The sequence below is a fragment of the Schistocerca serialis genome, chromosome 1 (assembly GCF_023864345.2).
Source record: "Schistocerca serialis cubense isolate TAMUIC-IGC-003099 chromosome 1, iqSchSeri2.2, whole genome shotgun sequence".
Classification (NCBI taxonomy): domain Eukaryota; kingdom Metazoa; phylum Arthropoda; class Insecta; order Orthoptera; family Acrididae; genus Schistocerca; species Schistocerca serialis.
This window is the reverse complement of record NC_064638.1, coordinates 873,840,980-873,864,435: the sequence shown is the minus strand read 5'-3', so window position 1 is coordinate 873,864,435 and position 23,456 is coordinate 873,840,980. Positions and strand designations below refer to the sequence as shown.

Below are 23,456 nucleotides of genomic sequence, written 5' to 3'. Positions count from 1 at the left end.
AAGGCCAGATCAGCCAATCACCCAAACTGTTGCCCCTGCAACTATTACTGAAAAGGCTGCTGCTCCTCTTCAGGAGCCACACGTTGGTCTGGCCTCTCAACAGATGCCCCTCCGTTGTGGCTGTACCTACGTATGTCTATTTGTATCGCTGAGGCACGCAAGCCTCCCCACCAACGGCAAGGCCCATGGTTCATGGGGGGCACATAGTGAGACACGCTTCTAAATCCTTACATACGTTGCATAGCCATTCCTGGTTCAAATGGCTATGAGCAGTATGGGACTTAACTTCTGAGGTCATCAGTCCCCTAGAACTTGGAACAACTTAAACCTAACTAACCTAACGACATCACACATAACCATGCCCGAGGCAGGATTCGAACCTACGACCGTAGCGGTCGTGCGGTTTCAGACTGTAGCGCCTAGAACCGCTCGGCCACTCCGGCCGGCCATTCCTGTTTAGCCGTTTTGCACTTCCTATCAATCTCATATTTTAGACGCTTGTATTCGCTTTCATTTACTACATTTTTATATTTTCGCCTTTCATCAAATTAATTCAAAGTCTCTTGTGTTATAACCGGGTTTCTACACGTGTCTTTTTGCCAGTTCGATCCTCAGCTGCTGTCACTACTTCAGCTCTAAAAGCGACCCATTCGTCTTCTACTGTGTTCCTTTCCCCCGCTCTAGTCAATCGTTGCCTAATGCTCTCTCTGAAACTGTCAACAACATCTGGTTCTTTCAACTTAATTAGGTCCCATCTCCTGATTTTCCTACGATTTTGCAAATTCTTCAATTCATAACCAATAAATTGTGGTCAGAGATCACATCTGCCCCTGGAAATTTCTTACCAGTTAAATTCTGGTTCCGAAATCTCTGTCTACCGTTTATAGTTAGTCTGAAACATTGCGGTGTTTCCAGGTCTCTTTCACGTGTACAGCTTCTTTCATGCTTCTTGAACCAAGTGTTAGCGATGATTAAACTGTGCTCTGTGCAAAATTCTACCAAGTGGCTCCCTCTTTCTTTTCTTTCCCTCATAACTACTATTTTTCCTTCTCTTCTTTTTCCTACTATCGAATTCTAGTCCCCGATCACAAACAAATTTTCGTCTCCGTTAACTATCTGAATAATTCCTTGTATCTCATCATATATTTCTTCAGTCTTATCAACTGCGGAGCTATTTGGTATATGAACTTGTACTACTGTACGATGCTGCAGTGCCTATGTAGTTCAGAATTACAATGTAATGTTCCTTCGGAGATGCACGCATGCCCGAACGAACAGGCATTGCGGTGACTGCAGCCGTTACGAAATACATTAAATGTATTCGCAGTTGCGAATATGGATAACCGTCAGCTGTGTAACGAAGTTTGTGCCGGACCAGGACTCGAACCCGGATTTCCCGCTTATCGCGAGCGATCGCCTTCCCGTTTCGCTATCCGAACACGACTCACGTCCAGACCCAATCTTCCATGTGTCGTCAACCATGTGACTACAACCTGCACTCGTATATTTCATATATTTCATAATGTCTGCAGTCGCGACAAAAATGTCATTAGCAACACCGCATTCAGTTTGAACGAAGTCGCGTAATCGGGTTATGAAAAGCTGGATGCTCCTTCTGCCGCACAGCAGAAAGAGTTGGCACGAATGTAGCCAATGTACATGACTGCTGCCAGCGGTGGTCACGTGAATGTACGGTCGTAAGAACACCAGGCTTCAAATGGCTACATAGCACTACCGAGGTCTCTAGAAGAGCGTAGCGTTCCAAAGGATTGGAAAAGGGCACAGATCATCCCCGTTTTCAAGAAGGGACGTCGAACACATGTGCAGAACTATAGACCTATATCTCTAACGTCGATCAGTTGTAGAATTTTGGAACATGTATTATGTTTGAGTATAATGACTTTTCTGGAGACTAGAAATCTACTCTGTAGGAATCAGCATGGGTTTCGAAAAAGACTGTCGTGTGAAACCCAGCTCGAGCTATTCGTCCACGAGACTCAGAGGGCCATAGACACGGGTTCACAGGTAGATGCCGTGTTTCTTGACTTCCGCAAGGCGTTCGATACAGTTCCCCACAGTCGTTTAATGAACAAAGTAAGAGCATATGGACTATAAGACCAATTGTGTGATTGGATTGAAGAGCTCCTTAATAACAGAACACAGCATGTCATTTTCAATGGAGAGAAGTCTTCCAAAGTAAGAGTGATTTCAGGTGTGCCGCAGGGGAGTATCATAGGACGGTTGCTATTCACAATATACATAAATGACCTTGTGGATGACATCGGAAGTTCACTGAGGCTTTTTGCAGATGATGCTGTGGTGTATCGAGAGGTTGTAACAGTGGAAAATTGTACTGAAATGCAGGAGGATCTGCAACGAATTGACGCATGGTGCAGGGAATGGCAATTGAATCTCAATGTAGACAAGTGCAATGTGCTGCGAATACATAAAAAGATATATCCCTTACCATTTAGCTACAAAATAGCAGGTCAGTAACTAGAAGCAGTTAATTCCATAAATTATCTGGGAGTACGCATTAGGAGTGATTTAAAATGGAATGATCATATAAAGTTGATCGTCGGTAAAGCAGATGCCAGACTGAGATTCATTGGAAGAATCCTAAGGAAATGCAATCCGAAAACAAAGGAAGTAGGTTACAGTACGCTTGTTCGCCCACTGCTTGAATACTGCTCGGCAGTGTGGGATCCGTACCAGATAGGGTTGCTAGAAGAGATAGAGAAGATCCAACGGAGAGTAGCGATCTTCGTTACAGCATCATTTAGTAATCGCGAAAGCCTTACGGAGATGATAGATAAACTCCAGTGGAAGACTCTGCAGGATAGACGCTCAGTAGCTCGGTACGGGCTTTTGTTAAAGTTTCAAGAAGATACCTTCACCGAAGAGTCAGGCAGTATATTGCTCCCTCCTACGTATATCTCGCGAAGAGACCATGAGGATAAAATCAGAGAGATTAGAGCCCACACAGAAGCATACCGACAATCCTTCTTTCCACGAACAATACGAGACTGGAATAGAAGGGAGAACCGTACTCAAGGTACCCTCCGCCACACACCGTCAGGTGGCTTGTGGAGTATGGATGTAGATGTAGATGTAGAATTCGGCATGTGGCTCTGGCGCATCGTACTGCATCTGAAGCAGCAATCCGAGCAGCAGTTGGCAGCACAGTGACACAACGAACACAAGTCGGTTACTTCAAGGACAGCTCCGAGCCAGCTGAGGACCTGCAACTAACATGTCTGTGTGCTAGACACACTGGACCTACACCTGAAGTTACGGTCTGAGGTGCGATTTCGTATGACCGTAGGACCACACTCCTGGTTATCTCAAGCATCCTGACTGCAAATTTGTACGTCAATCTGGTGTTTCGACCTCTTGTGCTGCCATTCATGAACAGCATTCCAGTGGGTGTTTTCCAACAGGATAACACTTGTGCACATACCGCTGTTATAACACAACATGCTCTACGGGGAGTCGACATGTTGTCTGGGCCTGATACATCACCACATGTCTCCAATCGAGCACGTATGGGACATCTTCGGACGACAACTCCGGTGTCATTCACAAACAGCATTAAACGTCTCTGTATTGACCGACAAAGAGCAGCAGGCATGCAACTCCTTCCCACAAACTGACGTTCACCACCTGTACAACACAATAAATGTACATTTTCTTGCTTGCACTCAGGGTTCTGGCGGTTACAACGGTTATTTTACATTTGCAATGCCTTATCTCGCGCTTACATTAACCTGTGACTTTGCAGTGCTGCCCATTTAAATATCTTACCTACACAAATGTAATCCCGAAAATTAATTACTCTCGAAACAAGGCCCCAGGAGTAGACAACATTCCATTAGAACTACTGACAGCCTTGGGAGAGCCAGTCCTGACAAAACTCTACCATCTGGTGAGCAAACTGTATGAGGCAGGCGAAATACCCTCAGACTTCAAGAAGAATATAATAATTCCAATCCCAAAGAAAGCAGGCGTTGACAGATGTGAAAATTACCGAACTATCAGTTTAATAAGTCACGGCTGCAAAATACTAAAGCGAATTCTTTACAGACGAATGGAAAAGCTGGTAGAAGCCGACCTCGGGGAAGATCAGTTTGGATTCCGTAGAAATATGGGAACAAATGAGGCAATACTGACCCTACGACTTATCTTAGAAGCTAGATTAAGAAAAGGTAAACCTACGTTTCTAGCATTTGTAGACTTAGAGAAAGCTTTTGAAAATGTTGACTGGAATACTCTCTTACAACTTCTGAAGGAGGCAGGGCTAAAATAGAGGGAGCGAAAGGCTATTTACAATTTGTACAGAAACCAGATGGCAGTTATAAGAGTCGAGGGACATGAAAGGGAAGCAGTGGTCGGGAAGGGAGTGAGACAGGGTTGTAGCCTCTCTCCGATGTTATTCAATCTGTATATTGAGCAAGCAATAAAGGAAACAAAAGAAAATTTGGAATAGGTATTAAAATCCAGGGAGAAGAAATAAAAACTTTAAGGTTCGCCGATGACATTGTAATTCTGTCAGAGACAGCAAAGGACTTGGAAGAGCAGTTGAACGGAATGGATAGTGTCTTGAAGGGAGAATATAAGATGAACATCAACAAACGCAAAACGAGGATAATGGAATGTAATCGAATTAAGTCGGGCGATGCTGAGGGAATTAGATTAGGAAATGAGACACTTAAAGTAGTGAAGGAGTTTTGCTATTTGGGGAGCAAAATAACTGATGATGGTCGAAGTAGAGAGGATATAAAATGTAGACTGGCAATGGCACGGAAATCGTTTCTGAAGAAGAGAAATTTGTTAACATCGAGTATATATTTAAGTGTCAGGAAGTCGTTTCTGAAAGTATTTGTATGGAGTGTAGCCATGTATGGAAGTGAAACATGGACGATAAATAGTTTGGACAAGAAGAGAATAGAAGCTTTCGAAATGTGGGGCTTCAGAAGAGTGCTGAAGATGAAATGGGTAGATCACATAACTAATGAGGAGGTATTGAATAGGATTGAGGAGAAGAGAAGTTTGTGGCACAACTTGACAAGAAGAAGGGATCGGTCGGTAGGACATGTTCTGAGGCATCAAGTGATCGCCAATTTAGTATTGGAGGGCAGCGTGGAGGGTAAAAATCGTAGAGGGAGACCAAGAGATGAATACACTAAACAGATTCAGAAGTATGTAGGCTGCAGTACGTATTGGGAGATGAAGAAGCTTGCACAGGATAGAGTAGCATGGAGAGCTGCATCAAACCAGTCTCAGGACTGAAGACCACAACAAAAACAACATTAATTATTGTATGGTGTTAAATTTTTTTCGTCAGTGCATGTGGAATATTTTCTGCAACATTGTTAACTACCAGATCCAATATTACTGTAATAAGAATAAGTTCGTAATATTGTTTCGATGGTGAATGCGTGAACTGGCCGTACCTTGGGCAATGAGGGAACCAGTGACGGTCACGAAGACGAGTATGAGGATGACTGTGCGTCCGTGGTGAGGCCGCTTCATCACAGACGTCTTGAGCGCATCGATCACCAGCTGTGGGCGGAAGATCCCCTTGCAGCAGCCGCAGCTCTCCTGAACACACGACAGACATTGACGTCAATTTCTGCAAAAATTATGGATCTTTTACGGTGCGAGTAATGCGTTCAGTTCGGTCGCCGCAAGGCCAGCAACTCACGTCTTCAGGCGGCGTGTAGGGCGCAGTGGTCTCCGGCAGCAGGAAGATGGAGTACAGCAGACACAGCAGCATGAGGCCTGCGGCCAGCGCGAACACCCCGTAGTAGTTGAGGGCCACGAACAGCGGCGACGACAGCGCTGACGCCAGCATCTGGGCCGAGTACATCGAGACGTCCAGTATGCCCAGTCTGCAAGCAGAGAGTTCTGGGTGTCAGGAGGGATCCTTTCATCAGACGCGAACAGCTCCATGCTGCAAAAGCTCATTTGTTCTCCCACAAAGACGACGTGCTACACACAAGAAATTTAACCGACAGGAAGAAGATGCTGTGATATGCAAATGATTCGCTTTTCAGAGCATCACACGAGGTTGCTGCCGGTGGCGACACCTACAACGTGCTGACATGAGGAAAGTTTCCAACCGATTTCTCATACACAAACAGCAGATGACCGGAGTTGCCTGGTGAAACGTTGTTGTGATGCCTCGTGTAAGGAGGACAAATGCGTACCATCACGTTACCGACTTTGATAAAGGTCGGATTATAGCCTATCGCGATTGCGGTTTATCGTTGCTGACGTTGGTCGAGATCCAATGACTGTTAGCAGAATATGGAATCGGTGGGTTCAGGAGGGTAATACGGAACGCCGTGCTGAATCCCAACGGCCTCGTATCACTAGCAGTCGAGATGACAGGTATCTTATCCGCATGGCTGTAACGGATCGTGCAGCCACGTCTCGATCCCTGAGTCAACAGATGGGGACGTTTGCAAGACAACATCCATCTGCACGAACAGTTCAACGACGTTTTGCAGCAGCATAGACTATCAGTTCGGAGACCATGGCTGCGGTTACCCTTGACGCTGCATCACAGACAGGAGCGCCAGCGATGGTGTAGTCAACGACGAACCTGGGTGTACGAATGGCAAAACGTCATGTTTTCGGATGAATCCAGGTTCAGGACCATCATAATGGTCGCATCCGTGTTTGTCGACATCGCGGTGAAAGCACGTTGGAAGCGTGTACTCGTCATCGCCATACTGGCGTATCACCCGGCGTGACGGTATGGGGTGCCATTGGTTACACGTCTCGGTCACCTCTTGTTCACATTGACAGCACTTTGAACAGTGGACGTTGCATTTCAGATGTGTTACGACCCGTTGCTCTATCCTTCATTCGATCCCTACGAAACCCTACATTTCAGCAGGATAATGCACGACCGCATGTTGCAGGTCCTGTATGGACCTTTCTGGATACAGGAAATGTTCGACTGCTGCCCTGGCCAGCACATTTTCCAGATCTCTCACCAACTGGAAACGTCTGGTCAATGGTGGCCGAGCAACTGGCTCGTCACAATACGCCAGTCACTACTCTTGATGAACTGTGGTATCGTGTTGACGCTGCATGAGCACGCTATGTAAGCTCTGTTTGACTCAATGCCCAGTCGTATCAAGGCCGTTATTAGGGCCAGAGGTGGTTGTTTTGGGTTTCACAGGTTCTGTTCACCCAAATTGCCTGAAAATGTAATCACATGTCAGTTCTAGTATAATATATTTGTCCAATGAATACCCATTTATCATCCGCATTTCTTCTTGGTGTAACAATCTTAATGGCCAGCAGTGTATATCACCGCTATGGTTCGTATTTACACTATGTGAAAGTTAACCTGGTTATACGCCATGCCGCTGGCTTTACGAACAAGTGTACACGCCTACCCTAAGATACCTTTCTAATGTCCCACTACATTGATGAACAACTAATGATGACTGTGTCATTATTATATCAATGACACAAAAAATGGTTCAGTTTAATCATGAGACACTAGTTCCATTGCGTACTGATCGCAGATAAATGATTTATAAATCCGTGGTCTTCCATCGATTTTACCAAATCCAAAGACTACATCTGACTGTGAGCCAACAATGTTAGCAGCATCAAACATTTTTGTTAACAGTATGAGCAACAATGATCGATTTTATTGCACAGTATTTACACTCCTGGAAATGGAAAAAAGAACACATTGACACCGGTTTGTCAGACCCACCATACTTGCTCCGGACACTGCGAGAGAGCTGTACAAGCAATGATCACACGCACAGCACAGCGGACACACCAGGAACCGCGGTGTTGGCCGTCGAATGGCGCTAGCTGCGCAGCATTTGTGCACCGCCGCCGTCAGTGTCAGCCAGTTTGCCGTGGCATACGGAGCTCCATCGCAGTCTTTAACACTGGTAGCATGCCGCGACAGCGTGGACGTGAACCGGATGTGCAGTTGACGGACTTTGAGCGAGGGCGTATAGTGGGCTTGCGGGAGGCCGGGTGGACGTACCGCCGAATTGCTCAACACGTGGGGCGTGAGGTCTCCACAGTACATCGATGTTGTCGCCAGTGGTCGGCGGAAGGTGCACGTGCCCGTCGACCTGGGACCGGACCGCAGCGACGCACGGATGCACGCCAAGACCGTAGGATCCTACGCAGTGCCGTAGGGGACAGCACCGCCACTTCCCAGCAAATTAGGGACACTGTTGCTCCTGGGGTATCGGCGAGGACCATTCGCAACTGTCTCCATGAAGCTGGGCTACGGTCCCGCACACCGTTAGGCCGTCTTCCGCTCACGCCCCAACATCGTGCAGCCCGCCTCCAGTGGTGTCGCGACAGGCGTGAATGGAGGGACGAATGGAGACGTGTCGTCTTCACCGATGAGAGTCGCTTCTGCCTTGGTGCCAATGATGGTCGTATGCGTGTTTGGCGCCGTGCAGGTGAGCGCCACAATCAGGACTGCATACGACCGAGGCACACAGGGGCAACACCCGGCATCATGGTGTGGGGAGCGATCTCCTACACTGGCCGTACACCACTGGTGATCGTCGAGGGGACACTGAATAGTGCACAGTACATCCAAACCGTCATCGAACCCATCGTTCTACCATTCCTAGACCGACAAGGGAACTTGCTGTTCCAACAGGACAATGCACGTCCGCAGGTATCCCGTTCCACCCAATGTGCTCTAGAAGGCGTAAGTCAACTACCCTGGCCAGCAAGATCTCCGGATCTGTCCCCCATTGAGCATGTTTGGGACTGGATGAAGCGTCGTCTCACGCGGTCTGCACGTCCAGCACGAACGCTGGTCCAACTGAGGCGCCAGGTGGAAATTGCATGGCAAGCCGTTCCACAGGACTACATCCAGCATCTCTACGATCGTCTCCATGGGAGAATAGCAGCCTGCATTGCTGCGAAAGGTGGATATACACTGTACTAGTGCCGACATTGTGCATGCTCTGTTGCCTGTGTCTATGTGCCTGTGGTTCTGTCAGTGTGATCATGTGATGTATCTGACCCCAGGAATGTGTCAATAAAGTTTCCCCTTCCTGGGACAATGAATTCACGGTGTTCTTATTTCAATTTCCAGGAGTGTATTTACGAAATGGAAAAATGGTTGCCTGGTCATCCAGTACCAGCTGCAGGTTGCATATCTAACGACTTCCTGGGGAACAGAAATTTCATTTTCAGTATTTCTTGTGATTATTGGCCGAATTTAAAAATTTAAAATGCTGTTATAATTCAACATTAAAAGGTATAATCTTACGTTAAAGGTTTAATATAGCATTATTGTTACGCGCTGTCTATATGTTTTGAGGCACGCAATTTCCCGACTATATTCATTCAGTATTTCGGAATGATAACACTTTGCGAATTCTAACAAACTATACACATAATTTTAGACCCTTGCGAACTTTTTCTCGCTGACATCCCCACAAAATAACGAAAGAAAAGGTGTCTATCGCTTCCTGTATTTTTGCTGTTCATGCAGAAAACTTCTGCATTTATTGCATCTTTACTGCTATCGTTATTCGGAACAGATTATGTAGACAGTATTGACAAACACCACTGAACGCGACTGCAAAATTATATCGTTCTTAGACGGATAGTTCAGGAGATACGATGTCATAAACATTGACATATGCCGAAAACTGCAATGTCTTCAACCATGAATAGTTTACATACTTAAGGTCAAATATTTAAAACATTAACTCATTTTAAAGTAATCAGACGGTCTGAAATTGTTTATATTTAGATGTTCGTGTCTTTAAGTAGCCATGAGTGCCGATTTACTGTTTTAGGTTACAAGGTGATACTCTTATTGAATACGGGGATGCGGGATTAGCCCAGCGGTCTGGGCGCTGCAGTCATGGACTGTGCGACTGATCCCGGCGGAGGTTCGAGTCCTCCCTCGAGCATGGGTGTGTGTGTTTGTCCTTAGGATAATTTAGGTTAAGTAGTGTGTAAGCTTAGGGACTGATGACCCTAGCAGTTAAGTCCCATAAGATTTCCCACACATTTGAACATTTGAATACAGGGACATTGACATAAAAAAATAAACCTTGAACTGATGTTGCACATGCTTCATTAACAGCTTCATGCAAAAGAGTATGTTTTGTATTAAACCTCGAGTATCTACCTGAGCTCTTTCTGCCCCACAGGGCTGACGTCGGCGATGTAGACATTGGCGACAGCCATGAGGATCAACAGGCCGCCGCTGAAGGTGGCCGCTATGGACGGCATCAGCAACCACTCCGGCGCTAGGCCTGGAATCGCAGACAGCACGGAGAACACGCCGTACGTGATGGTGTTCCCTGCAAGAGAGCGGTCGATTTTGAGACTGACACACACTAGCAGAACGTTATTCAGAGACAGACCAATCACGATAGATCTTATTTTACAAGTGTGTACAACTCGCGTTAATTCTGAAGCAAGGGCAGCTTTGAAATCTAGTTGAATAGTCAAAGACACCTGCTCTGGACATACCGGCAAAGGACCAGATGAAGATGGGTCGCCGTCCAAACTTGTCGCTCCAGCTGATAACGAAGAGCGACACAATGGCGGGCACGGTGGCCTCGATGATGCCTCTCCAGGTGTTGAGTGTGCTGGAGTAGGTGCGGTCCTCGTTGGTGCACACGTTGGGGTCACTGGAGCCACACACGCGCTCCAGGAAGAGCCCGTTAACCACCGAGTGCGTCAGCTGGTAGGAGAACATAAACAGCAGCACCAGCGGTTCCACCGTTGGCCGGATGCGCCACCACTTCACTGCAACACGACGCACTCCTTCATTTCCTAGATCACTGCTTAACTGCTTCCAGTGAGCTTTTTACCTACTGCTAGGAGCAACCCTAGCAGGAAGCGCTTCTATGACAAGTAGGAATGCAAAATACGCTAAAATAGGCCCAAGAGATGCCACAACTGTTGTCTACATAAAGCGACAATGAGGTCACAATCTAAAATGGCCGTACCCCACGATCCTTTATCTATCAAATGACAAGTCGCACTCCCCTGGTCTATGACATTCATATTCCAAGAACCCACAGCTCATTTATAGAAATGGAGGTGGCCATTAAATCGAATCATTCAGTCACATCCCCGTACTTTACAGGGCATTAACATGAATCTGCCAAAACACAGTGTTTTCCAGACCAGCCAACTAGATGTGCCCAAACGTATCCAAACAATATGAACCTTTTTGAGCAATCCTGAAAGTATTTATCCAAAACAATTACACAAAGGTTGTAATTCGTAGTATTTCCACATGCAGCAACACACACACACACACACACACACACACACACACACGACAAGGTGGCGAGTGTGCCTAAAACATAACTGTGAACCCCAAAATTAAGTGCCCCAGTGTTATTTTCTGCCTATCCATATTTGACTAGAGAACAACATGTTGAACAGGCAGTTGATATTTCACGTTACGCCTAAATGAAGTTATGTAGCAAGATTAAGCTGACCAAGACTATATCTACAGGGAACTCATGTAAGCTAAATTACTGTGCTAAGCAGGCAAATAAATTCAGTCTCAATGTAAATACTTACACGTTTAAACTGTTCTATGAGGCTTGTCCAGTGTTACAGTGGTATCTCCACTTCTAAAAAACATAAAGGTTGTTGGTATTACAACCCGCAGATGTGTCATTATCTATGGTTCCAAGAACGAGTTGACATCACCTAGCGTTTTTTCTAGCTTTTTAGTAATGCTTCATCTTAGCAGCACCATTGTAGGGGGAGGGGGGGAGGAGGCAAAGATAATACATCATGTTCTATGTTTTAGCCTAATATTGCTTTTTATTTGCTTTTGAACTAGACCTACTAGAGGTTATGTACAAAACATACGTTTGAGGGGAATGCTGCTATATTAACCAACGGAAACTATGGTGCCAAGATTCTCCAAAACGTTCAAGACCGTATTTCCTATAATCAGCTACTAAGTAATACCAAAGTATTCTAGCCAGGGCAGACGCCTTGATTAAGCGAAGTGCTTTTCAACACAAACCGTACGGCGTTGTTCCTGGAAGTCTGATTAAGAGTGAGTTTCATTAACATTGTCCCATAGGCCTATTGTTTTAGTAGTGTATCCTTAGTAAGCCGTGGTAAAGTTGCCTGGTCACGTGCACTTAAGGGGAGCTATGAGCTCGGCAATGGAGTCTGTCAGTCTCGGCGAGTCGGTCAGTTGGTCAGCCGGGTCAGTTTGGGGCAGTCAGTGTTTGTCTGTCGTCCGGAGTGCTAGTATGTGTTAACCGCCAGTCTGCTCGAGTTTGTTCAAGCAATGGTCACTGGCGGTTGGATCGATCGGTTGGTCGGTCGCGCACTGGGACACAGGATGACTTATCCGGCACATGTGAGGTCGCCACGTCAGTCCTGTGGGCCGCGCTGTATAGCGAGGGGAGTGGCTTCGCGGCCGACACGAGAGCAACAGGAGTCGACCCACGACATCGGTCTGGCCGGTGTGAGCTGCGACGCCTTGAGACGGGAGATCGGCGCGCCTGCCTGCGTCCGTTGAAGCTGCTGGCAGCGGGCGGTTCGGGAGAGGGATTTTGGGGTGCTACGCCAGGTCTTCTCCAGACGTCGCAGTTTATTAGAAGTTAAGTGATTCGTGATATGTTGTTTCATTTATTTGTTAAATTCTACTTGTTTTCTTGGTCAGTCTCTCGTCCCCAGCTTGCTCGTCTGTCTCCCGTCCGCATTTGTCAGGCAGTTAGTGTCTGTCTGTCGGTCTGCCATACGTTAATAGCTGCCCCTGTCATGTTTGTGGGATTCGGTGTTAACGAATTTATTGCTTAAGGTGTAAAGGCCGAATTCCTGAAATATGTTTTTATCTTGCCTATCATCTTGAGAGGCGGTATATGTGTAATGTACAGCATTTTTGTACATTTTATGTAAGACTGCATTTCATGGGTTTTTATTTAAACGGTCATTTTAATATATAAAGTTACCACCCTTCCACCGTAAGAGTTTCCTTTTAAAAACAAGTTGCACTTTCGGTGGCAAGTAATTTTTTTTTAATGTGAGTGTTTTGTACCATTTCCATCCCTCCTACGGGGTGCATAGTTTATGTGTTTGTGTGAATTGTTAAAATTTTTAGTTTAAAGTGATCTGGTGTGTTGCAGATTTGCACCAGTGTAGTCTTTCAGAGGTTGTTGTGAGCGGTCGTGACTACGGCCGTGTTAAAAGGGAGCGGCAAGGTTCTCAGCCCGAAAGCTCAAACTGTCAAAAAAATAAAATTGTTATTTCTGCCTCTGAATAAATTGTAACTTGATATTTAGAGGGTGCTTTCTGATTATAATTTTTAAATCTGTTTTTAAAGGAAAAAGGAAAGGGTTTTTAGGAATAAAATTTCCATTTGTTGCAAGAAATTTGTTTTCGTCAGTTACCCACTGGCAACTACTTCCACGATCACATAGTGTGATTAAATGTGTTAATGTTCTTGATGAATCGCTAGTAAATAAAGTAAATTCTTTAAGAAAAGATTTTGAAAATAAATCTACGGTTCACTTAGCACTGAGAGAGTTAAATGAAATCTGGCTAAGTATGTCCACTTCTTTTCCTATGAAAAGAAGAACCAATTATATTGGGAGATGGCAGCTATGTGGCCTGAGAGTAGGCTTTAATTATGAGCTGTTCCACAGATGTGTACCAACATTTCAGGGCAGCAGGAAGCTCTGTTCGTCGAGAGGTAGCTTGTTCTCGTACGTCGAATATTGAAATTTGGCTCGCCTCAAAATCAACCCTTCATTCCTAACAACTGTTAAGGCTTCCGAACAGTTGTGCCAACATCAACTGATGAGGGTGACTGCTACCTCTAGAGCTAGGAGGCCTGCACCTGTGTCCCTCCATCACAAGGCTAGCTGTGGGTCCCCTGCCACCGAGGTGTGATCGCAGCAGACGACGAGGTGCGGCTCGCATCGCACGCCTAGACACGCACTCACCTGCGGCTGTTGGAGACTCTTCTGCAGGCTCATCCTTCACGCTTCTCTCGTCATCAGTGATCGCTTCTTTCGGCGCTGCGACGTTGACCGTAGAGTTCATCGTGGCGGCCACCCAGTACACTAAAAAACAAGCAGTAAAATATGAATGCAACGTAACTTTCAACAAAGTTATTTCTGATGTGCTGCTAGCCACAGAAATGGCGCAGATTGCCGTTATAAGATATACGCGGGAAAACTGTGAGTAGGGCAGTGGTATTTCACACTATGTCACACGGATAGTCGTTTCGTGAACTGAAATAATCTAACATCACATAATTCTAAATTATCCCAAAAACAATATTTAAATGGCTTTTCGAGAACAATTTCTATAGAAGCGGAACTTTCAAAAAAGAGAATTAGTCTGGAGCATAAGGAAAAAATCTTGGATAATTATCCAGCGTTAGAACTGTCTAAGTTAACGACAAGTTCTCATGCTAATTTTCGCGCTACAATCTCGCCAGCGTTCCTATACGGCTACATATTGCTGCAGTAGAATTTCCCGTGAGGTAAGCAGGGCTTAAGAAATCTCTTTGAGGCTGGTATTACATTTACTATTATAATGGTGATGTTGAATATTATTATTATTGTTATTGTTAGCTTACTGTTATTACTATTATTATTATTATTATTATTATTGTTATTATTACTGTAATACTCGAAAAAAAGATCCTTTGAACGAAAACGAGTTGAAGTTTGTTACCTAGATGTAACATACTAAACAAAGATCTTTCTCTCAGCAGAAATGTAAATCTTTTTTTTATATATATATTCCTATGCCTCCGCGCTAGTGCAAATTAGCTTCGTTGGGGTATGTTGTATATAAACTTATGTTTATTGTATTACAATATGAAGTGCTTTAAAATCTAAATCCTGTTCATATTACATACTTCAAAAATATATAGATGTGGCTAACTAGCTTGTCAAAAATGGAATGGACACCTAGTTCAACAATTTTCAACCAGAAGATATGCTATATTCCTTGCAGATAAGAGGTAAACAGAAGTTGCAGAGTAAGTATTTTCAAGACGTGTGACGTGCTACAAAAATGAATCAAGACATATGGAAGGAACGAATGCAATATAAATGATAAGCCAGAGATCGAAAAACTAAAATGGGAAGAATATTTGAGCGAACGAAACAAATGGAGTTCCAACTATCTTGCTTGAGTATAGGTAAGCCAAAAGGGCGACGGTGTGTAGGAAGGCCTCTCTCCAGAAGGGTAACCAATTCCCTTGAAAAAGGAATAGGCCCGCAGACGGATGCCTTGAAGTTGTGACGATTCATATCTTATACATGTTCAGCAGCCAGGTCATATGTTACGGACCAGTTTACAACGTAATGTCTGCGAATTTTTCAATATTCACAATTTTCCTAGGCTTTCATAGTGACTTTGCATAGCAGACGATACGCTAGCAACATATATCACATTCAAGTGCACTTTGTAAAATTCATTTCGAATATTACAAATTTCATTGACCCGACAACTCCGTGACAGGAGTGACAGAATAATGTAACGAGAAATACCAACTGACGCTGAGGTGTCTTTAGAAAATGATTAAAGAAGAGAACGGATTAGCTTTATTGACGCCTTATCTTAATGATGTGGAATAAAATATCAGATGTAATCTTACCACACGGCAAGTGACGCATCTATTTTTGCCACCGTCTGAAATTATTCTGAATTTAACTCGGTAATATTACGGAGGATGCCAGACGACAATCTCCGTGAGTAGATGCACTGTTTTCGTAGTGATCGGAATTGCCTGAGCACAGAATAGATTCGATAAGCTCAATGAGTGGACGTACTAATGTCGTAGTGGATGGAATTGTCTGACCTGAAAACGGATTAGTAAAAAGCAGAAATGTCTAATAACAGAAAATTTCTATTGTATTTAAGGTTAATAACTACTCTGTTAAAATGGTAAAATGTGGAATGATCATTGTTTGTCCATGACACAGGGTCCTTTTTCATAACATGAGAACTGACCCTAATCTGAGAAACATAACACTTTGTATGAAATTTATTCAGACGCGAATAATGGAAGTCCTAAGCTACATCGATACCGAGTCACGGGAATGGAAATGCGCCTGAATGTGAACCGAATGATTAGGTTGAATAATTTTTGGTTAAAACAAGTGATAACCTTTTCATTCGTAGACACAATACCGGGAAACAGCACCTCATTTAAAAAGTAATTGCTTACAAAGCTCTTGTGCAATGGATTCAGGAATGTTGCAAGCATGAGGGAGATATCTACGGAATACCTGGAACAGCAGTTACTGACTCATGAGAAAAGAATATTCTAAATTGTCATAATGTTATTTAACTCCAGGAGAATGCTGTAGATGCGAAAAATTTGAAATGGCAGGCAGGGGGCAAAATAAATACCACCAGCAGAACTCTACTCTTTTAATTTCAAAAAGCAGCCTCTCCCAAATGTAACACGTTTGATTTCAAGTCTTGTAATCAAATGCAAAGTAAGGCGGCGAAATAAAACCACGGAAAATAATAATCATAATAAATGTTCTGAAGAGCGACTGAGAACGGATGTTGTGTTACGGAGGTGTCTTACCGAGTTGTTGATGGTAACGTTGTAAGTTCTTCGCAATTTGCTGTTTCTGTCAGCGATCACCCATGTGTTCACTAACGGGTAGTGATGCCCTTTCAGCACGCTGTCAACTAAAGGTACAAAACTACTGCACTTTGATAATTTATTTTTTTTTCTTAATTTTGTTGATGGCAATATCACATTAATTTACAATTTGTTGACTATTACTTTCGGTTGCTAGACAACCATTTCCAGATAAGTCTTACTATAGACAGTACCTGTGTACACATAGGGTAGAAAACCATCGTTAGTGAGTGTTTCTCGAAACATGCTCACTCACGAGCAAGACTTTAAGGACACTGTTGATCATATTAACAAAGTTACTCAATGCTGGGCCATGCTGTAACGCCGGAAATGCATATCCTCCTATTTCCATCTATTGTACTATTATTTTTTTCCTTGTTTTGTTACCTCAAGATATGACATTTCTGTCTCTTTATATATTGTAATTGTTTTACTGTTGGTATATATATATTTATGCACTTATGTCGATGTACACTCCTGGAAATGGAAAAAAGAACACATTGACACCGGTGTGTCAGACCCACCATACTTGCTCCGGACACTGCGAGAGGGCTGTACAAGCAATGATCACACGCACGGCACAGCGAACACACCAGGAACCGCGGTGTTGGCCGTCGAATGGCGCTAGTTGCGCAGCATTTGTGCACCGCCGCCGTCAGTGTCAGCCAGTTTGCCGTGGCATACGGAGCCCCATCGCAGTCTTTAACACTGGTAGCATGCCGCGACAGCGTGGACGTGAACCGTATGTGCAGTTGACGGACTTTGAGCGAGGGCGTATAGTGGGCTTGCGGGAGGCCGGGTGGACGTACCGCCGAATTGCTCAACACGTGGGGCGTGAGGTCTCCACAGTACATCGATGTTGTCGCCAGTGGTCGGCGGAAGGTGCACGTGCCCGTCGACCTGGGACCGGACCGCAGCGACGCACGGATGCACGCCAAGACCGTAGGATCCTACGCAGTGCCGTAGGGGACCGCACCGCCACTTCCCAACAAATTAGGGACACTGTTGCTCCTGGGGTATCGGCGAGGACCATTCGCAACCGTCTCCATGAAGCTGGGCTACGGTCCCGCACACCGTTAGGCCGTCTTCCGCTCACGCCCCAACATCGTGCAGCCCGCCTCCAGTGGTGTCGCGACAGGCGTGAATGGAGGGACGAATGGAGACGTGTCGTCTTCACCGATGAGAGTCGCTTCTGCCTTGGTGCCAATGATGGTCGTATGCGTGTTTGGCGCCGTGCAGGTGAGCGCCACAATCAGGACTGCAGACGACCGAGGCACACAGGGCCAACACCCAGCATCGTGGTGTGGGGAGCGATCTCCTACACTGGCCGTACACCACTGGTGATCGTCGAGGGGACACTGAATAGTGCACGGTACATCCAAACCGTCATCGAACCCATCGTTCTACCATTCCTAGACCGGCAAGGGAACTTGCTGTTCCAACTGGAGAATGCACGTCCGCATGTATCCCGTGCCACCCAACGTGCTCTAGAAGGTGTAAGTCAACTATCCTGGCCAGCAAGATCTCCGGATCTGTCCCCCATTGAGCATGTTTGGGACTGGATGAAGCGTCGTCTCACGCGGTCTGCACGTCCAGCACGAACGCTGGTCCAACTGAGGCGCCAGGTGGAAATGGCATGGCAAGCCGTTCCACAGGACTACATCCAGCATCTGTACGATCGTCTCCATGGGAGAATAGCAGCCTGCATTGCTGCGAAAGGTGGATATACACTGCACTAGTGCCGACATTGTGCATGCTCTGTTGCCTGTGTCTATGTGCCTGTGGTTCTGTCAGTGTGATCATGTGATGTATCTGACCCCAGGAATGTGTCAATAAAGTTTCCCCTTCCTGGGACAATGAATTCACGGTGTTCTTATTTCAATTTCCAGGAGTGTATAATTGGTTTGTCTCGTAAATATTATTTGTATTTTTACGCTGGGTCTTGCCTAGGGAAAACTGCTATCGAACAATTACATCGATGGGTCGTGTGAAGAATCAAAGTGTGTAGGATCTTTGGTAGTGTTAACTCTGCCGCGTGGAGCGCGGGAAGAGGGAGTCTGGCTGGAGTAGCGAGTGGAGCAGGTGTGTTGTGTGTAGCTCCCGCGAGTTGCCGCGCTTTCGGGGTTTGGCAGCATGTGATTGCGCTCGACTTGCGATAATAGTTTCTGACATGGTGTCGCGGACGGGAAGCATTAGCTGGCGCACATCAAGAGCCCGTTTCGTCTGGTGACCGTGTTGAGAAGAAGGCGCGCCAACATCCAGCTTCTGCAACAGCGACGGCCGACAATGAGTGACTGCCGCCACCTCCTCGATCGACGGCTTCAAACCTTCAATCAACCAACAAGGAAGACTGGAAGCACGTAAAGTTTTAGAACTGTATGGCAGACCTCAGCTTTTCAAATTGTTCCATTTGCCTCGCAAAATTACAGCAACTTAGCATGAACCTTTGTTGCTCATTGTCCCAATTGCATTACCAAGCAGGGTCCCTTCCTTTTCCGAAATCAACCCGAGTGTCGTTGAAATTCAGATGCCAGCATTAAAGAACAATCATTCCATTTCACTGCATTAATTTCAAAGTTCAGTTTAAGTATTCATAGCTGGTTACAATATTTAGATTACGCAAGCACAAATTAAGAGTGCGAGTTTAGTTACCGTATTTTAGTTACCTGTGACTACAGCTCAGCTTGGTACGTACTAAATCTTACTATTGTTAATTGTTCAGAATCATTTAATTCAAGTTCAAAGCTAAATCTCTTATTTCTAAATTGCATAGATTCAAGTAGCTTTTGAAATGATTGTTGAGGTAGTCCAAGACTAACCGTATTTCACTGAATTTCGATGTGCTTAAGAAAGAAAGCTTCTTATTAATTTCAGTCATAAATTAACTTTCAGTTTTCCGGTTTTATTAATTCTTTTGCTAAATTAAGTCAGAGTGCAGCGAAAGTTATTGCTTCTGACAAACTTTCAGTTTTTACACTACACGTGTCAACCTTCAGTTGCCACGCTTCTAGTGCTAATTATATGTGTAATTACCTTTCTTTTTCAGTTACTATAGTAATTGTCCTTAGGACTGGCGACCGTAATTTGCCCCAAATCTCAAATATCTAATTACCGCTAGTTAATTGTTAACGTAACGGCCGCACATTTACTTTCTTCATTAACTTTACCCCTTTTCAAAATTAATTTCCACCAGTTTCATTTGCATTTTTCCTTTCATTTAGATGTAACCCTTTCCTCCCTCTTTACCGACAGGTTAACTTCGGTGACGATTGCTTTTTCCCAAATTTCCATTAGGTACACGCGGTTTAATTTTTCACTGTTATTAAGGTCGATAAGTGAGGGGGAGGTTACACGTGGCGACCTGGTGACAGGACAATCTTCAGTTTTGAGGTTGTTCTGGACACGAATTTTGTATGGTGCAAATCTCGTAACAATGTACTGGTTACGTACAGGCCGTTACGTCAGCGAGAATAAGTAGTGGGAGTAATCCTAATTATATTTGAGATTTGGCATTTATATTGAAAATTATTAAAATGAGTGAAGGCAACAATTGCCAAAATTTGGTAGACTTGGATACGGCACAATCGGTCGAACAGTGGGAAACGCGCACAGCGGTACCCATTGTTCAGGGTCAGGCGGCTAGCATGAAAGACGCGACCGCCGAAACGCAACAAAGAGCAGAAATGGAATTCCAAACTTTAGAAAATGTTTCGGAATCGGAAGTGAAAATCAAATCTGAATCCCTTGATGACGAATACGGGGGGGCAATTAAAGAGGAAGCCGCTACGGAAGTAAAACCGGAAGTTTCCGGGAATTTAACTGATTTATTGAATGTTTTGATTAACGAAATCAAGAGTCAATCGGCCAAGCAAGAAGATCAGGCTGCCAAGCAAGAAGCTCAGGCTACCAAACAAGAAGCTCAGGCTGCCAAGCAAGAAGCTCAGGCTGCCAAGCAAGAAGCTCAGTCTGAAAAATTTGAACGGATGCTAGACAATCAGAACAAAGCTATTAACGTTGTTATCAACAATGTTGGAGTTGTTAACACAAAAGTTGATAAAATCAAAGAAGACATTGTTGTAATTAATACCGAAATCGGTAATCTTAAACAGGAAATGATAGGCGTTCAGGCGGAAATTGCGAGCATGAATACTCGTTTTAATTCCGAAATTAGCAGAATCGAGAAAAGTGTAGGAGAATCAGGTGCTCCGATCATCGAGAATAAGGTGACGGAACAAATTCAATTAGTAAAATAAGAGGATCAAAAGAAGGTGGAAACTTTAAAGGCTTCAGTATCCGAAGTAGATACTAACGTGACGAAGCAGGGTAATACCTGCGAAGAGAAAAAGAGGGAAGTGGAAACGCTTGCGACAACCACTTGCCAAGTAATTACGAGAGTGTCGGAATTAGAAAAGAAACTTGACGAAAAACAGAGCTATGTGCCAATCTATGCACATAGTTCGGAATTGTTGACGAAAGAGGAGCGGTTCGACCCCTTGAAAAAAGGCGGTATACACGCGACGGATTTCATTAAGAATTGTGAAAGAGTTTTACCCAGATCATGGACTGATGAGAGAAAAATTAATGCGATTATTGATGTGTTGGCTGGTGATGCCAAGCGTTGGGGCTTAAACCTCAACATTACGAATCTGACTTTTGACGAATCTAAAAAATTGTTTCTGGCTGAATACTGGTCAGAGCAAAAACAGCAAAGTGTCTGGCGCGAATTTGTCGTATCGAGGCCTTTCGATGCGAATTCGCGCGGTTCGATGAAGGAGTTTTGTGAGGGCTGGATCCGCAAGTTGGAATACTTGCGTGATCGCCGCACGGAATCCGAAATAGTCTGGGAACTCTACAAAAAGCTTCCAGATGATACAAAACGCTACGTAGGAAGCAATTACAGGACAATAAATGATTTCGTGGAAGGAGTGGAGGACGAGGACAATTGGCGCAATAATCGCGACAGTGGTAGAGGCCGTGGTAACAACAACGGGTACCACAGCAGCCACAACAACGATAACCATGGGAATAATGCATACCGCAACCATGGCAGCAATAACAATAATGGTTCGGACCGTAATAACAATCGGTACAATGCAAATAATAACAGGAATGACGGAAACCAGTATCATACTAACGTGATACGGGCTTCACAGAATAATAATAACGCCAGAGGGTGTGATCAGCCGCCTCAGCAGCATCCGAGGAGCGTATCTGCTGGGACGAGACAGGGAAACCATTAGCCGCGCGGGTGAGGGGCCGACCGGGCGTGCAGAAATTTTGTCGGCCCAATAACAGGAGAAAACTCAGGTGTCGTCGTTATGAAAATTCCGTATGGAATAATCAACGGCGGGAGAGTGTGCCAGTGTTAAGAGAAAGGAGTGCGCCCACAAGTAGTAGATCAGCTGTAGACACGGCAGTAGAAAATACATTCACTGTCAGTGAGAACAATTTAAGTAGTGTTCCGGCCCGCATCTCGTGGTCGTGCGGTAGCGTTCTCGCTTCCCACGCCCGGGTTCCCGGGCTCGATTCCCGGCGGGGTTAGGGATTTTCTCTGCCTCGTGATGGCTGGGTGTTGTGTGCTGTCCTTAGGTTAGTTAGGTTTAAGTAGTTCTAAGTTCTAGGGGACTGATGACCATAGATGTTAAGTCCCATAGTGCTCAGAGCCAGCCAGTAGTGTTCTGGAAATCGATTATAAAGTGGCAGCTGTAATACCCACAGCGGAACTGGAGATTGAGTTTAAGAATGATTCGCAAGTGTTGAGAGAAGATCAGATGTCGGATAAAACGTCCGCCATCGAGCGAGGGGATGCAGAGAGGGATGAGGTCTGGTTAAGGCAGTTCGGTCGCTTATACGACGAACTAAGAGATTATAGGGGCCTGTGTGGGAGAAGTGTTTATGGGGAGCACGTGCAGGATTTTCAGCGTCTCGTCCCGCAGGAAGATAGTGTTTGTGAAATGACAGAAAGTTCTGGCCCTAACCGGCAGACTTTACTAGAAATAGTTGATGTTAATGGGGAGCACGAGCAAGATTCGTCGTGTCGCGTCCCACAAGAGTTGGGTGTTGAAGTAGTAACGGAAAGTTTTGGCCCTAACCGGCAGACCTTACCGAAAGTCGTAGTGGTAGAAGTAGCCGACCCATCCGACGCAAACCTCCAGTTTAAACATTGCGAGTGTATTAAGGAGAAAGATTACGAAAATTTTAGTGATAGCCGGACACGATTGGTAGAAAAGCACATAGATTACGGCGTGTATGAGGTTAGAGCTGACGTTATGCGGTCAGACGGTAGCAGTGTGGGTTGCGCAGATCCAGAGGAAGTAATTTCAGATGCGACTGGGCACATTCCTCCAGGTAGATTGGCAGATGAGATCAATCTGGCCAAAGAGGAATCAACAAAGGTGACAAATAGTGAATTGATAGCAAAGAAACACTCACTAGTTGACAAGTTACAGGAAAAGGTTTCGGTATTGGAGGCGAAGCTACAGACTAAGCCTCAGGACAAACGTGTTGAAATTAAAACTGTATGTGAACAGAGGCTGAAAAAGCCGCCAGACAAGCCGAATTTAGGATCAAAGCCGGATGGTTTTTTCTGGAATGACCTGGATATAGACGAGGATTTACTGTGGGAAAATAATGAAACAGTCGAGGACAAGTGTAGACAGATAGTAGTGTCTGTTAATATGCACGACCTACAACTAAACGTGTTGATTGACACCGGTGCAGAATTGAGTGCTGTATCTGGGAAAATATTTGAGTTACTGAAAGACAGACCCGGCATCGTAGTTATGCCAGTAACAGGAGTGAAAATTATCGGTGCTACTGGGAA

The 23,456-nt window shown here is 45.0% G+C and overlaps 1 protein-coding gene across 1 annotated transcript in view; it reads right to left on the bottom strand.

The window, feature by feature from the left end:
* LOC126442426 (proton-coupled folate transporter-like) overlaps positions 1-14,061 on the bottom strand; it is a 38,193-nt gene extending 24,132 nt beyond the window's left edge. The window contains exons 1-5 of the mRNA XM_050090698.1: positions 13,962-14,061; positions 10,504-10,782; positions 10,157-10,331; positions 5,705-5,891; positions 5,454-5,601 (exon numbers count right to left, since the gene is read on the bottom strand). Coding sequence (XP_049946655.1) covers positions 5,454-5,601; positions 5,705-5,891; positions 10,157-10,331; positions 10,504-10,782; positions 13,962-14,061 — 889 coding nt within the window. The remainder of the gene's footprint in view (positions 1-5,453; positions 5,602-5,704; positions 5,892-10,156; positions 10,332-10,503; positions 10,783-13,961) is intronic.
* Between the last annotated feature and the right edge of the window lie 9,395 nt (positions 14,062-23,456).